The sequence below is a fragment of the Fukomys damarensis genome, unplaced genomic scaffold (genome assembly GCF_012274545.1).
Source record: "Fukomys damarensis isolate Sample0158 unplaced genomic scaffold, DMR_v1.0_HiC HiC_scaffold_16, whole genome shotgun sequence".
NCBI classification, from domain to species: Eukaryota; Metazoa; Chordata; class Mammalia; order Rodentia; family Bathyergidae; genus Fukomys; species Fukomys damarensis.
Genome location: NW_022900928.1, coordinates 97,456,589 through 97,469,288, shown reverse-complemented (window position 1 = coordinate 97,469,288; position 12,700 = coordinate 97,456,589). Strand labels below are relative to the sequence as shown.

Here is a 12,700-nt window from a genome sequence, read left to right as displayed (position 1 = left end):
CCAGCACTTGTAAGGGGGAGGCAGGAGGATTGCTGCTAGTTCAAGGGTAGCCTGGGCTATATAGTGAATTCAAGGCCAGCCTGGACTACATAGCAAAACCCTGTCTCAAAAAAAAATCTGATGGAAGAGGTGGAGAGAAGCCCCATTGTAGATCAGACTTTTAATATATATTTTGAAAAACAACATTGAGAAAACCTTTTCAGAAAGCTATATTTTGTGTTGTGTAATTATACTTTCTTGGCAAAAGGAGTTTGAGGCCATAGCTTTTGATCCCCTAGTGCAGCAGCCTAAGATGGAATGGAGACAAAAGAAAACCTGTAATTTTCTTGACAAAATACTGCTTTTATATATTCACTAGAAAACATTTTTAGTTTGTATGATTGTTGGTTTTCTTATTTTTGCTTAGGAAGTGTATCGAAATTCTATGCCAGCTTCCAGTTTCCAACAGCAGAAGCTTCGAGTCTGTGAAGTCTGCTCTGCCTATTTAGGTCTTCATGATAATGACAGGAGACTGGCTGATCATTTTGGGGGTAAACTGCACCTGGGATTTATTGAAATAAGAGAGAAGCTTGAAGAATTAAAGGTACATTGGTAAATTTATACCTTTCATTTTATTCTCCTTAGCCAGAATGTTTAATCCCTGATATATCCATTATTACCTTTTCAAGGAGGATTGAGAAAATGGGCCCATTGTTTATTTATAATGTTTTGCAGTTCTTAACTAAATAGCAGTCTTATGAACATCAGTTTTTACGCTTCTTCACTTCTAAAAGGACATAGAATGAAACTTGTGAAAGGACACTCACTATTGATGAGTTAAGTATGTAAGCTAAACTGTGGGTGATGGCACATGCCTATAATCCCAGCAATCTGAGAAACTGAGATAGGGTTCTAAAGTCAAGCCTAGTCTGGGCAATTTAGAGACTTAGCAAGACCCTGTCTCAGAAAATTTTTAAAGGGCTAGGGATGTAACTGAGGACAAAAGCTCTTGAGTTCAGTCCCTATTACCACCAAAATGTAATCTGTCGTGAAAAAGACAACACGGTTCTTTTGAGGGAATACCTGCACGGGGCACACACAAATGATATTTTGACGTGGTAAAGGTAAGGCAGCATGATGCAATTTTTTAAGAATCGTGACACTGTAGCACTTTGTTGCAGATTGAGGACTGTCTGGAGCATTGGCAACACTGAGTCACTGTCTGAAATTTTACTATTGAAATTAACCCAACATACATAGCTTGATATTTTAAATAATGTGGAATCAGAAACACCCATGGATATCTCCATATTACAGTTAACAGGGAGCCCTTTTCAGTTTTTTGAACAGCTAGCATGATTTCAAATACTTGTTTCTAAAAAAATATCAAAATGTTTCATTATAACAAATGGTTGTTGGGCTCTAAATTAAAACTCAAAAACAGTACTACTGGGAAGTCTGGATGGACACAGACCTAGCAACAGAACTCAGTGTTTCACTCAAATCTTCAAAGCAGCAGCATGAAAATGATGATTGGAAGTGGACATTTTCATGTGAGAAACCATAGGGAATGAGATCTGGCAATTAATGATGATGGTCTTTACATAAACACAAAGTAAAGCTAGGAAACAGAAAAAGCTAGTAAATACGATTTTAAGATGTCATTAAATCATATAGAAACATGAAGTTGTGCATATTTATACAAAAGGGGGAAAAGATTCTGGAAAGCAGACTTTAAACCTAGCATTTTATATTTGTCAGCTTCAAATTGAATTGTTATTTAACAAATTTTGATGTTATCTGCACTATTGGTAACTAGGAATGGAATAGATTAAAGATACTTAAGAATTGACCCAGTAAATATGCTCCTCATTTATTATTTTTAAGAGAGTTGTAGCTGAAAAGCAGGAGAAAAGAAACCAGGAGCGCCTGAAACGAAGAGAAGAAAGGGAGAGAGAAGAAAGGGAGAAGCTGAGGAGGTATGAAGTGATAAATAGTAAGAGTATTTGAAGTAGTTCTGAAGGAAAATGGGATCGATAGATTTCAAATGCTACTTAACCTGTGGGGATGTTGGACGTTTCTGTTTACTTTTTTTTGTGTGTGTGTGGTTAACCTGTGGGGATGTTGGACGTTTCTGTTTACTTTTTTGTGTGTGTGTGTGGTATCAGGGATCAAACTCTGGCTCTTGTGTTTGTGAGGCAGGGGTTGGAACCACTGAGCCAAATCCCCGGCCCTTTGTTTACTTTTAAAAAATATCACCATGCAAGTATCACCAAAATTTATATAAATTTTATATAAATACACAGGTCGAATACACTTTATCTAAAATGCTTGGGACCAGAAGCATTTCAGATTTTTGGAAGTTTTTGAATTTTGGAATATTTGCATTAATCTTTCTGGGTAAATAGCTCTGTTTTTAAAAGTCCAAAATCTGAAAAGCTTCAGAATCTTAAACTTTGTGACTCTCATGTCTGTGCTCAAAAAGATTTGGATTTTGCATTTCAGATTTTCAGAGTAGTGTTGCTCAGCCTGTATGAACTGTTAGTCTGAAGGTGATTGAAAAGATTTGTATTAGGTTGGCTGAGAACTACAATATATTCTGTTTAAAAAAAAAAAACAACATTTGTTGGTATGGAGCTTCAGTGGTGCAGTTGGTTAGTGCGATGTATTTATTGATAAAAGGTTTGAGGTATTTTGTTTCATCATTTTCCGTTAAGCTTTGTTATTTTCTCATTTCTAGGAGCTATAAACTAAGGATTCCATTAACTTAGTAATAACTAAATGTATATAACTCTGCTTAATATTTATTTGTTTATTTGTTTGTTGGTACCGGGGATCAAACTCGGGACCTTGCGCTTGCAAGGCAAGCGGCAGAACCAGTGAGCTAAATCAGTGGCCCTATTAATATTTATTAATAAAAATTTTATAATTTTTCATATTTAGACTGTTTAAAAGCAGTCTTCTGAGTTAGTTTTCTCTATTGGCAACTAAAATTGCATAGTACCATTACGGCAACAGTCTTATAACTCATGATCATACCTTCTTTTTAAGTACTTGAAGATGGACAGGCATGCTACAAAGGATTTACCTGTTCTAGTGTTTCCTGAGTTGTAGTATCCATTTCTGAAAGTTAAATATCTTCGTTCAGTTTTAGCAGACGTGCTTAATTAAAACCATTTGCAGTATGTGGATAGGTCATGCTAATTTCTAAACTTTCAACATACTTAAAGAAGTTTAAACAGATTTTATTTTGTTGTATGACTTGACTCTTCTCTTTTTTTTCTTTTTTGGTACTGGGAATTGAACTTTGGACCTTGTGCTTGCAAGGCAGGCGTTGGTACCACTGAGCTAAATCCCCAGCTTGTTGCATGGCTTTTAATGGTAATCTTTCTGCACTATAAGGACAAAATGGAACCAAGTTTATGTCCTTCAATTCTGTATCTTGAGGTGTATGTGCTAGTGTGTATGAGATCTCCCCCACACCCCCATCATCATAAATTTTACCTCAGGCTTTTCTCTTTGTTCTTTGGTATATACTAAATTCTTTTGGGGGAATATTGCCCAGGATTGTGATACTTGGGACAGAATAAGTAGCATTTTTCTTAACATTGGAATTTTCCATTTAGGATTTATGGGACGGTCGGGGATTTAGCTTAGTGGCACTGTGCCTGCCTCGCAAGCGCAATGTCCTGAGTTCAATCCCTGGTACCAAAAAAAGATTTAAGGGAGATGATAGGCAAATGAGAAAAGGATTTTTGCTGAACTACACTTACACCTCATGCTTGTAGGTGATGAGAAACTATGTTACGTCTTCTTTGCTTGCTGCTGTCTGACATATTTCTTTTGATATTGTAAAATACAACCTTGTTTCCGGAGTATTTAAAAAAATTTTTTTAAAACTCTAGAGCCAGGCATGCTGGAACACATCCAATAATCTCAGTGCTCCAGTGGCTGAGCTAGAAGGATGATGAATCAAGGACAACCAGTACTACATAACAACCCCCTGTTCCAGAAAAGCATGGGTGGGGGGATGAGGTGTTTAGCTCAGTTTAAGAGCACTCCTGTATTCCATCCCCAATATCACCCCCCACAAATAAATCCCTCATGAACCTCTAGAAGTACTGGAGATGAAATTGTAAGCTAATAGAAAATTATACAAGATAGTTCAACTATGATACTGAAAAAGACAGCTGAAAAATATCCCCATCGCTATATGCCAGGCACTGTGCTAAGAAATTGGCCTAGCTATTTTAGTCCTTATCCTTCATCTTGTAAATTTGTATTACTGTCCGTGTCTGCCGGTGATAGCCTAAGCTGAGAGAAGATACATGACTTACCTTGGTGACACAGATACTGAAGTGTGTTTAGGGACTCAGTTAAAACTCACATCTGGCTGAATCCAAAGTCATGCTTTCATCCATGCTATAAATTGTCTACCAAAAATCCTGCTATAATATTCTGGCCCTGTCATTAAGTCTTAGTGTTTATTGAGTGTTAACAGTACGCTGGGGAATGGGAAGAGTGCGCCTTATATCTCACTCATTTCGTGTGAGGAAACGGATGTGGGAAGTTTGAGTTGGGTGTTTGTTCTAGGGTTTATAACATGAGGTTATAGCTCCAAAATGTCTGCATTTCAGGCTATAAATATTTTACCCTTTTCCCAAAAGGGAAAAATAAAGTGACAGAAGCTGTGTATAACAATTTTTTCCAGGCTAGGAAGTGGTTTGTAGAGAATTAAGGAGTTGTGATACAGTATATTTTGGTCTTCTAGGAGTGTTTTCTTTTTAAGAGCCAGATATCCAATTAAGGGAGCCCATATGGCAAGGTGGCAGTCTGTAGAGTATATAGTACATTTTGGAAGAAATTTTTGTGTGCCTAGTGCCCTACATTTAAAAAATTATTATAAAAAATAGAAGTCAAAAACAATGTAACAACACATTGCACTGTTTTGTTATAGTCACTTTTCTAAAAATAGATATTCTTTTTTTAGGTCCCGATCACATAGCAAGAATCCTAAAAGGTAGGTATTATTATTCAAGTTAGTTATAGTGAAGTTGTATTTTTCACAGGCAGGTTTTATAGATTGAATGTCTTAAAAATTTATGAGGATAAATTATTACTTTTTTTTGGTAATTCAAGTTTGAGCATTGTCATTTCAGGAGAGAAACTAATCAGAAGGTACTCATGAATTACAATTTAATTTTTATCATAGTAAAATTATATATATTATAGTATACTATACTGGAATTACAGTGGAAAGCTAAAAAATATTCCCAGATATTTCTTAAATCATTTTTAGAAGGTCAGTAAATATGAAAGATTTATTTAAGAAACAACAGACTTATAGATTGTACCTGTTGAAGTAATTCAGTTTTTTAATGTTTTCCACAGTAGGTTATGGAAACTAAAATGTTAAACGTGTGTCCCAATTTTGCCTTTCTGTAAATTTATTACTCATCCCCATGTATTGTGATGGCTTCCAGAGAGGCATTTTTAACCTTTAAGAGGAAGAGGGAAAGATAATACATTCTTTATTTTGACTTTCAGCATTAATATGTAGGGCCTTTTTGGAACCTTTATTTGTAGTTTTTCTAGTTAATGAGAAAATGTTTATAAGAAAAGGAGAAAAATATGTTCCCCTTTATTCTTTCTTGTTTCTTCACTTGCCATTCTATTTCTTCTCTTTGGGTTTTGCATCAGAGATCTGTTCTCACCTAGAATGCCCTTTCTCATTCCCTTCCAAGTCCCCACCATTCCTCTTGTTCACATTAAATCTTTTTTTTTTAAACTTCTGTTGAGTACTCAAAAATAACTATTTTCTGAGAATTTTTCCCTAAAAATAAAGAACTTTTGTTACAAAAGAGAAACCTTATATTCCTGTTAGCCTCCCCTTAGTGCTTTTTAAAACTTTTCAGTGGTAGTTTTGCTTAAGACGGTAAAACAAAAGCTGCCTGTAATTCCTTCTCTCTGAGAGGCTTAGGGGGAGAATTGCACGATTGAGCCCAGCATGGACAATTTAGCAAGATCCTGTCTCAAAAAAGTGATGGGATGTAGCTCAGTCCTAAGGCTCTAAGTTCAATCCCCAGTACTGTGGGGGTGGAGGACACTAGAAAACTAAAAGGTAGTAATAAATAGACCAGTTATGTTAGGTAATTTATGAGTTCTACATAGAATGTCTTTTAGGTACTTCGGCCAGAAATTTACCTTCTACTACTCAAGTCTACCACTGACTGGTCTCACTTCCAACCTTGTCTACTCTTCTCCTCTACCTCTGAGTCTTTTTTTTAAAAAAATGAAATAGAGGGCCAGGGGTTTAGCTCAGTGGCACTGCACCTGCCTCACAAGCACAAAGTCCTCATTTCAATCCCTGGTAGCAAAAGAAAAAAAGAAACAGATTCCACATGCTGTGTGTCCAAGGATTTTTCATTTCCTTCATAGAAATTGGAGCCCTTTCCATACCTTTTAGATAAGATGATCATGAGCCCAACTTGCCTTGGGATACTTCTGGTTTATGTCTGTTTTCTTAGAATATCTGTTAATAGCTTGTTTTCACTTCGTGTAACGTATTCAGAGCCCCCCATTTTGAGTTTGCAGTTCTTTGTCATTCTTAGTTGTTTCATTCATCCACACTGTCTGTATCCTGTGTTCCTTAGCATGCTGAGGCTTTTCCTGCCTCAGGTCTTGCTTGGGTATGCTGTTTCCTACATGGCAGCTGTGCTTATTCCTTTCTTTCCATCTTTATCTCAGGACCACTTCTGTATAAAACATGCCTGCTGTTTTCTATCCAGCCAGCTTTACCAGGCAGAGATCTGCATACATTCTAGAATGTAAGCTCCAAGGGGCCAGGGACTTGGTTTTATTTGTTGCTCAATCTTCCCTTGTAGCTAAAACAGTGCTGTAGGTGTCGAGTAAATATATTCTGAATGGATGAATAATTGTCTGGAATTTTTAAAGTGAGTAAAATTATGCACTGGAATAGATTCATAATAGCTATCTCAAAATGAGTAGTTAAAGCAAATATCATTTGACAAAACTTGTATTGAATGACATATTCTTTTCTCTGTTCCTTTTTGCAAGTATTTTATTCAGGTGTAGGAATACTGTTAGGTGATTGACACTAGATCTACAATGTGCTGTTCTTTGCCTATAATGCTAGCATGAACTGAGTACTTTTAAATTTCATTTGTAACAAAATAATCATTTAAAAATGTTTAGTGTGTAAACATCATCCAAGTAGTGTGCTTTTCAACCTACTGTATTGAATTATGAGAAACCATTTCAGTCTTAAATGCTTAATGGGATTTAAAAATTTTAACCATTTTATCAGGGTATAATTAATATACCATATCATTTACTCATTTTAAGTGTGATGTCAGTAAATTTAAAGTTCTGCAATCCAACTTAGAATATTTTTTTTTCCCGTACTAAGGATGAAACCCATGGCCTTGCCCACTACATGTGAATAAAAAGAGAATGTTTAAATTTTTTAAAAAAGTATTACAGTAAAAGGCACATGGGCACATGGGGGCCTGGGCTTTAGGCTCAGTGTCGCCACTACCACCTGGCAAGACAAGGTCCTGAGTGTGATTCCTTGTACCAAGGAAAAAAACAAAACAAAACACATGGCTATTAATCCACCTCAGAATTTCCCGCTTGCTTTGATCATACTTTCCCCAACATTCTTGCCACTTCCCAAAGCAGTTCTAGAAGTCCTCTTTCCTCAGTGTCTTTACAAGGTGATTAAAAAAAAAAAAAGCGAATACTGCTGCGAGTGCCATCCAACAGAAAGGCAGGCTCATCAAAACATTATGGTGTGTCCTCATCCACTTTATTCACCAGATCTAGCACTGTGTGACTCTTGGCTCTTCCTCAAAGTCAAAATGGCCATGAAAGATAAACATTTTAAATTGATTCAGGAAATAGAAGAGGTCCCGAGAGTGCTACTAATGATGCTCATCAAAGACGGTTTTTAGAACTGTGTCAGAAAGTGGCAAGAATGATGGGTTGTGTTTGAAGCAAGGGGGGAGTACTTTGAGAATGTTTAATGGAAAATGTATTTTTTTAATGTAATTTTTAAAAAAATTTAAATATTCACCTTTCTTCCTCTCATGCTGTGTTCTATCACTGAGCTACATCCCCAACCCTTAAAAATTATTTTGAAACCAGATCTTGTTAAATTGTCCTGCCTCTGAGATTCCAGCAACTGCATTCATGTACCCATCTTCTGTCATTATTTAAAGAAAATTGCTTGCTTTATTCACCTCTTCTTTCACATTTCTGTTATCTGCATGCCATCTTTACTTTTGCCACCCCACACAAGTTAGTTGTGACCTGGTCATGGATATGGAAATATTTTTCCTTCTCTACTACTGTATAGTTAGCAATACTTTTTTTTCTTTTTAATCAGTTTAGGTAAAGTTCTCTGAAGTAATTTTTGAGTGCCCCCCCTTCAAATTATATGCTACTCAAGAACTGTTTCATTGTTTTGATTATTCTGTGATTTGGCATACTGGGCATTCCACACTTCTGTTCACAGCCTAATTCTGACAAAGAGAAATTTCTCCTAAACAGTGTACCTTCTGTTCCTATCCATTGGTTATATACTTAGTTCTTAAAGAATACTAAAAAAATCTTGGAAGTTTAATGAAACTATCTCATAAAGCATAAATTCCTGGATTCCTGGCCTATATTAGCAGTAGATTGTTGTCTTCATTTTTCTTCTATATTCCTGGTAAAAACTAGTGTTTTTTGTTTTGAAGTCTTAATGTATAGTTGTTATAATACCAGAAATTCAGTATACATTTAGTTGACTTGGAATAAAATTGATACAAGACTCTAGAGACTATTTTTAAAGAGAACGCTATTTAAGTGAGAGATTGTAGTGCTGACAGAGGAAAAATGAAGTCAAAGCTTGTTATCTTGTAGATCGAGGTCCAGAGAGCATCGCAGACACCGATCTCGCTCAATGTCTCGAGAACGCAAGAGGAGGACTCGATCCAAGTCTCGGGAGAAACGCCATCGCCACAGGTCCCGCTCCAGCAGCCGTAGCCGAAGCCGCAGCCATCAACGAAGTCGACACAGTTCTAGAGATAGGAGCAGAGAGCGGTCCAAGAGGAGGTACTGACGTGCTGATCGGAGGATGTGGAGCTACCTTTATGTTTAGCCTGTTGTTTGCTTATGTTATTTAGGGTTAGAGTTTAGATTATTGGTTTGAACTTGCACCTGGTGATATGTACACATTTGTGTGTGGGTGTATACATTTTTTTCCAGATTATATTGGTAGTTCAGAAAGATTTACATGTGAGCCCAAATAAGAAATTGGAACTGATCTGTGCAGAGGTAATTATTATTGTTTTTCTCTGCTCCGTATGTCTTGGGGGGAAAAAAAGTATTTTACAGGCAAATAATTTTAGGTATTAATAACTCTTGAATTTTTTCAATATGTATTAACTCCTTAGGGGCTCTGAGAAGCCCTTTCATTAAGAGTTGTTTAGCTTTGACTTACTGTTTTCCAAATTTATTTGAGCTGGTACACATTGAGAGATGACACATTCTAGTATATTACCTGTATGCTATAGGTAATTGTCTGTACAGCTTGGAGTGGCAGGTTCAGAATTTTAAGGAACCACCGGGCGTGGTGGCGCATGCCTGTAATCCCAGCACTCGGGAGGCTGAGGCAGGAGGATCGCTGTGAGTTCCAGGTCAGTCTGAACTACATAGTGAGACCCTGTCTCAAAAAACAAAAAAAAACAAAAACAGAATTTTAAGGAACCTATGAGACTTCTTGGTATAAAGAAAAACTCAAAAGTTGTAAGGGAGGCAGACACTGGGTGAGATATACTTAAAGACCTGAATATCTAAGTGAGAGGAGACAAAGAATGGTTGAGGAGTTTAGTCCTCACAGTGTATACAGTCTAAGCTCCCAAAACTTCTCAGGTCACATCATAGCCCTTAAACCATATTTTGGAACATAAATCATATTTAGTTTGCTTTGTTTTCCTTTACAGCTGTTCGTAAATACATTAGGATGAACTTTTTTTTTTAGTGCCTAGTACTCATTTTACATTTTCTATGGATTATTCTACATAGAGTCTGTGATAGAATCCATAGAAACCTGTTTCTATTTGTTGTACTGCCCATTCTCTGAATTCACTCACAAGCTGAATGCTTTATAGAGCCCCAATTGGCATTTCTTATATTTCTAGCCTTTTTCTTAGTCCTTATGATGACTCATCAGTGAAAATTGTATGCTTCCTACTGCATTAGGCTTAGTAAACAAAGAAATGTAACATAGTTAATTAAGCACCCATATTCAGGTTGTGGTAAGAAGCTTGCTGGAGGAGTTAGAACACAGGACTGACATTGGACACCAGATTATAAAGTGCTGACCTGGATCCAATAGGGTAAGTGATGCAGGTCTAGATGAGAGAAATGCCAAAGTGACACAAAATGGCTTCAGGTCATCAACGAAACTGGAACACAGTAACTGTAATTTACTTAGGTTGTATAGTTATAGGCTGCTTGTCCCACACTCTTGAAACTGGATTTTGGAGGCGACACTCAGAGCAGTGTCTAGAAATAAGCATTTGTTAAAAGTTCTCTGTAAATCTTAATCTGTACATTATATTTTGAGAATCATGCAGCTAAGTGATGAAGATCTAGACAATTTCTTGTGTTGACCTGCCCAACTGTCATTGTTTCTGGTGTTTGGTTTCTGGTGTTTGTGAACTCTTAAATATTGGTGGTGGAGTTGGGAGGGATGGGCAAGGATCTCATTCCCTGAGATTATGTCATCTGAGTCCCTGATGCTTCCTGCAATTGTGAAGTTGTATAGGAAAATTTTCCACCTTACTACGTGACACCCTTAACATCTGAGACTTCAGCATGTTCACAAAGAGTCCTATTTTTGTAAAACTATTAAAGGTTTTGCTTTTCTAAAGAGCACCTCTCATCTTTGAATTCAAATTACTCTTTTGAAACATCATTTTTACCAAAAATTAGCAGGTAATTGGTATTAAAACTTATTACAAATAACATTAAATTTTGCAACAAATGCGGATTTTATTTTTGAAGGCAAAAGTTCCCATCAGAAGTCTTTGTGTTTAAGTCTTTGTGTTTTGTTGTTCTCCTGCCTGTACTGGTAAGCACTGGTCCCTGGTACATGGTAGATTGTCTCTGTGACCTTTCCTTGGCCCCCATTCCCTAGGCCAGCGAGGACCACTTGCAGCTTTTCTCCTGCTTGCTCTGTTCAGACATGGACAGTGCAGCCTTGCAGAGTCAGACCACATGGGCAGTGGTCCTGGCCAAGTAAGGCCGTTATGTCACCTATCTACTGCTTTATTAGGATTATTGGTAGTACAAGTAAGAGGTGTATACAGACTACTTGTAGGTGGGATGTTATTGCTCGCATAGCATTAGCTAATGTTCATTGCAGTTATTTTTCAGTTCTCATTACTAGAACTTAACAGCATTCAAAGTCTTTATTCTAGGTATAATTTCTGTGATCTTTACATTCCATTCCTACAAAGGCTATAGAGCTAGTATAGGCTTGGAATTACTAGACTCGCATTGTGATTTTAACACATCATTTTAAGATTAACCTTATTAAAACTTTAAGCAAAATGCTGAAACTTAATAACCTTTCAGTCTTTTATGTTTAAGCCTCCTGAACTATATAAAACTGAGTATATTATTATTTTGCTGCCTTATGTTTTCCTGAAACTATTTCTTATTTGGGGCTGAGAGTGTAGTTACACAGTAGAATATATGCTTAGCCTACACCAGGCCCTGGGTTCAAACGCCAGCACCAAAAAGAACAGTGTTATTCAGGTCTTGGCAGTGCCTCAGATCTTAATTCTAAATGTGGGTTGAGATAATTATGTAAAAGTTCTGTATCACCTGTAAAGAACCAAATAAATGTAATATTTGTTACTCATTAATTTTAGATGTTGAAAATATAGGATTCTATATTTATTCAAATTTCATAATATCCTTTGGTTTTTCTTCTGAATCTGATACGAGCTTTTTTTTTTAATACCTTTCTTACTGAAGATGGATATGGGAACAGGGATGGCAGTATTAAGTTATGGTTAATCAAAATTTATTAGTGTGGATTATCTTTTTCTGTCTTCCATTCTGGTTTTAATGAGTTAACTCAGGAGTAAAGCATTTTTAAATTAACAAATAGTTACACAAAGCCATATTATTGACTATTTCTCTTGGGTAAGTCCGATGTTGGCAAACTCTTGCCTACAGGCTAAATGAGGCCTGTAGCCTGTTTTTGTACAGCCAGCAAGCTATGGATGGTTTTACATTCTTAAGGTTGGTAAACAGAAGAGGAAGAATACTACCACAGAGATTATGTGACCTGCAGCACCTCAGATGTTTACTGTCTGGCCAGAAAGCAGACCGAAAAGATTTGCTGACTTATTATGTCATTGATTTCAATCCAGTTTTGAACCTGTTCTTACATATTTTTTAAAAATCTGATACCTTTTACTTTTTGAAGCTGTTATCTATTTATTATTTTTATATTAAGTACCTTTTTATGAATTGAAGCTTTACAGTTATCTCCAAGATACTAAAAATATCTTGTAAGTTATTTTAACTTAGACTTTTTGACAGTACTCGGGATTGAACCTGGGGCCTAACATGCTAGGCAAGCACTCTCCCACTAAGCTATTACATCCCCAGCCCTTTTTAATTTTTTTTTTTTTTTTTT

The 12,700-nt window shown here is 36.4% G+C and overlaps 1 protein-coding gene across 6 annotated transcripts in view; it reads left to right on the top strand.

Moving 5' to 3' along the window:
* The window catches only part of LOC104867351 (putative RNA-binding protein Luc7-like 2), a 64,642-nt gene that overhangs the window by 50,199 nt on the left and 1,743 nt on the right, over window positions 1-12,700 (top strand). For 4 of the 6 annotated variants that reach the window (XM_019208572.2, XM_033764507.1, XM_019208574.2 and 1 more), the window contains 4 exons: window positions 407-583; window positions 1,867-1,958; window positions 4,970-4,999; window positions 8,905-9,096. In XM_019208572.2, the coding sequence (XP_019064117.1) occupies window positions 407-583; window positions 1,867-1,958; window positions 4,970-4,999; window positions 8,905-9,096 (491 nt within the window). The remainder of the gene's footprint in view (window positions 1-406; window positions 584-1,866; window positions 1,959-4,969; window positions 5,000-8,904; window positions 9,097-12,700) is intronic. The other 2 variants (XM_019208573.2, XM_019208571.2) reach the window with 1 other exon arrangement.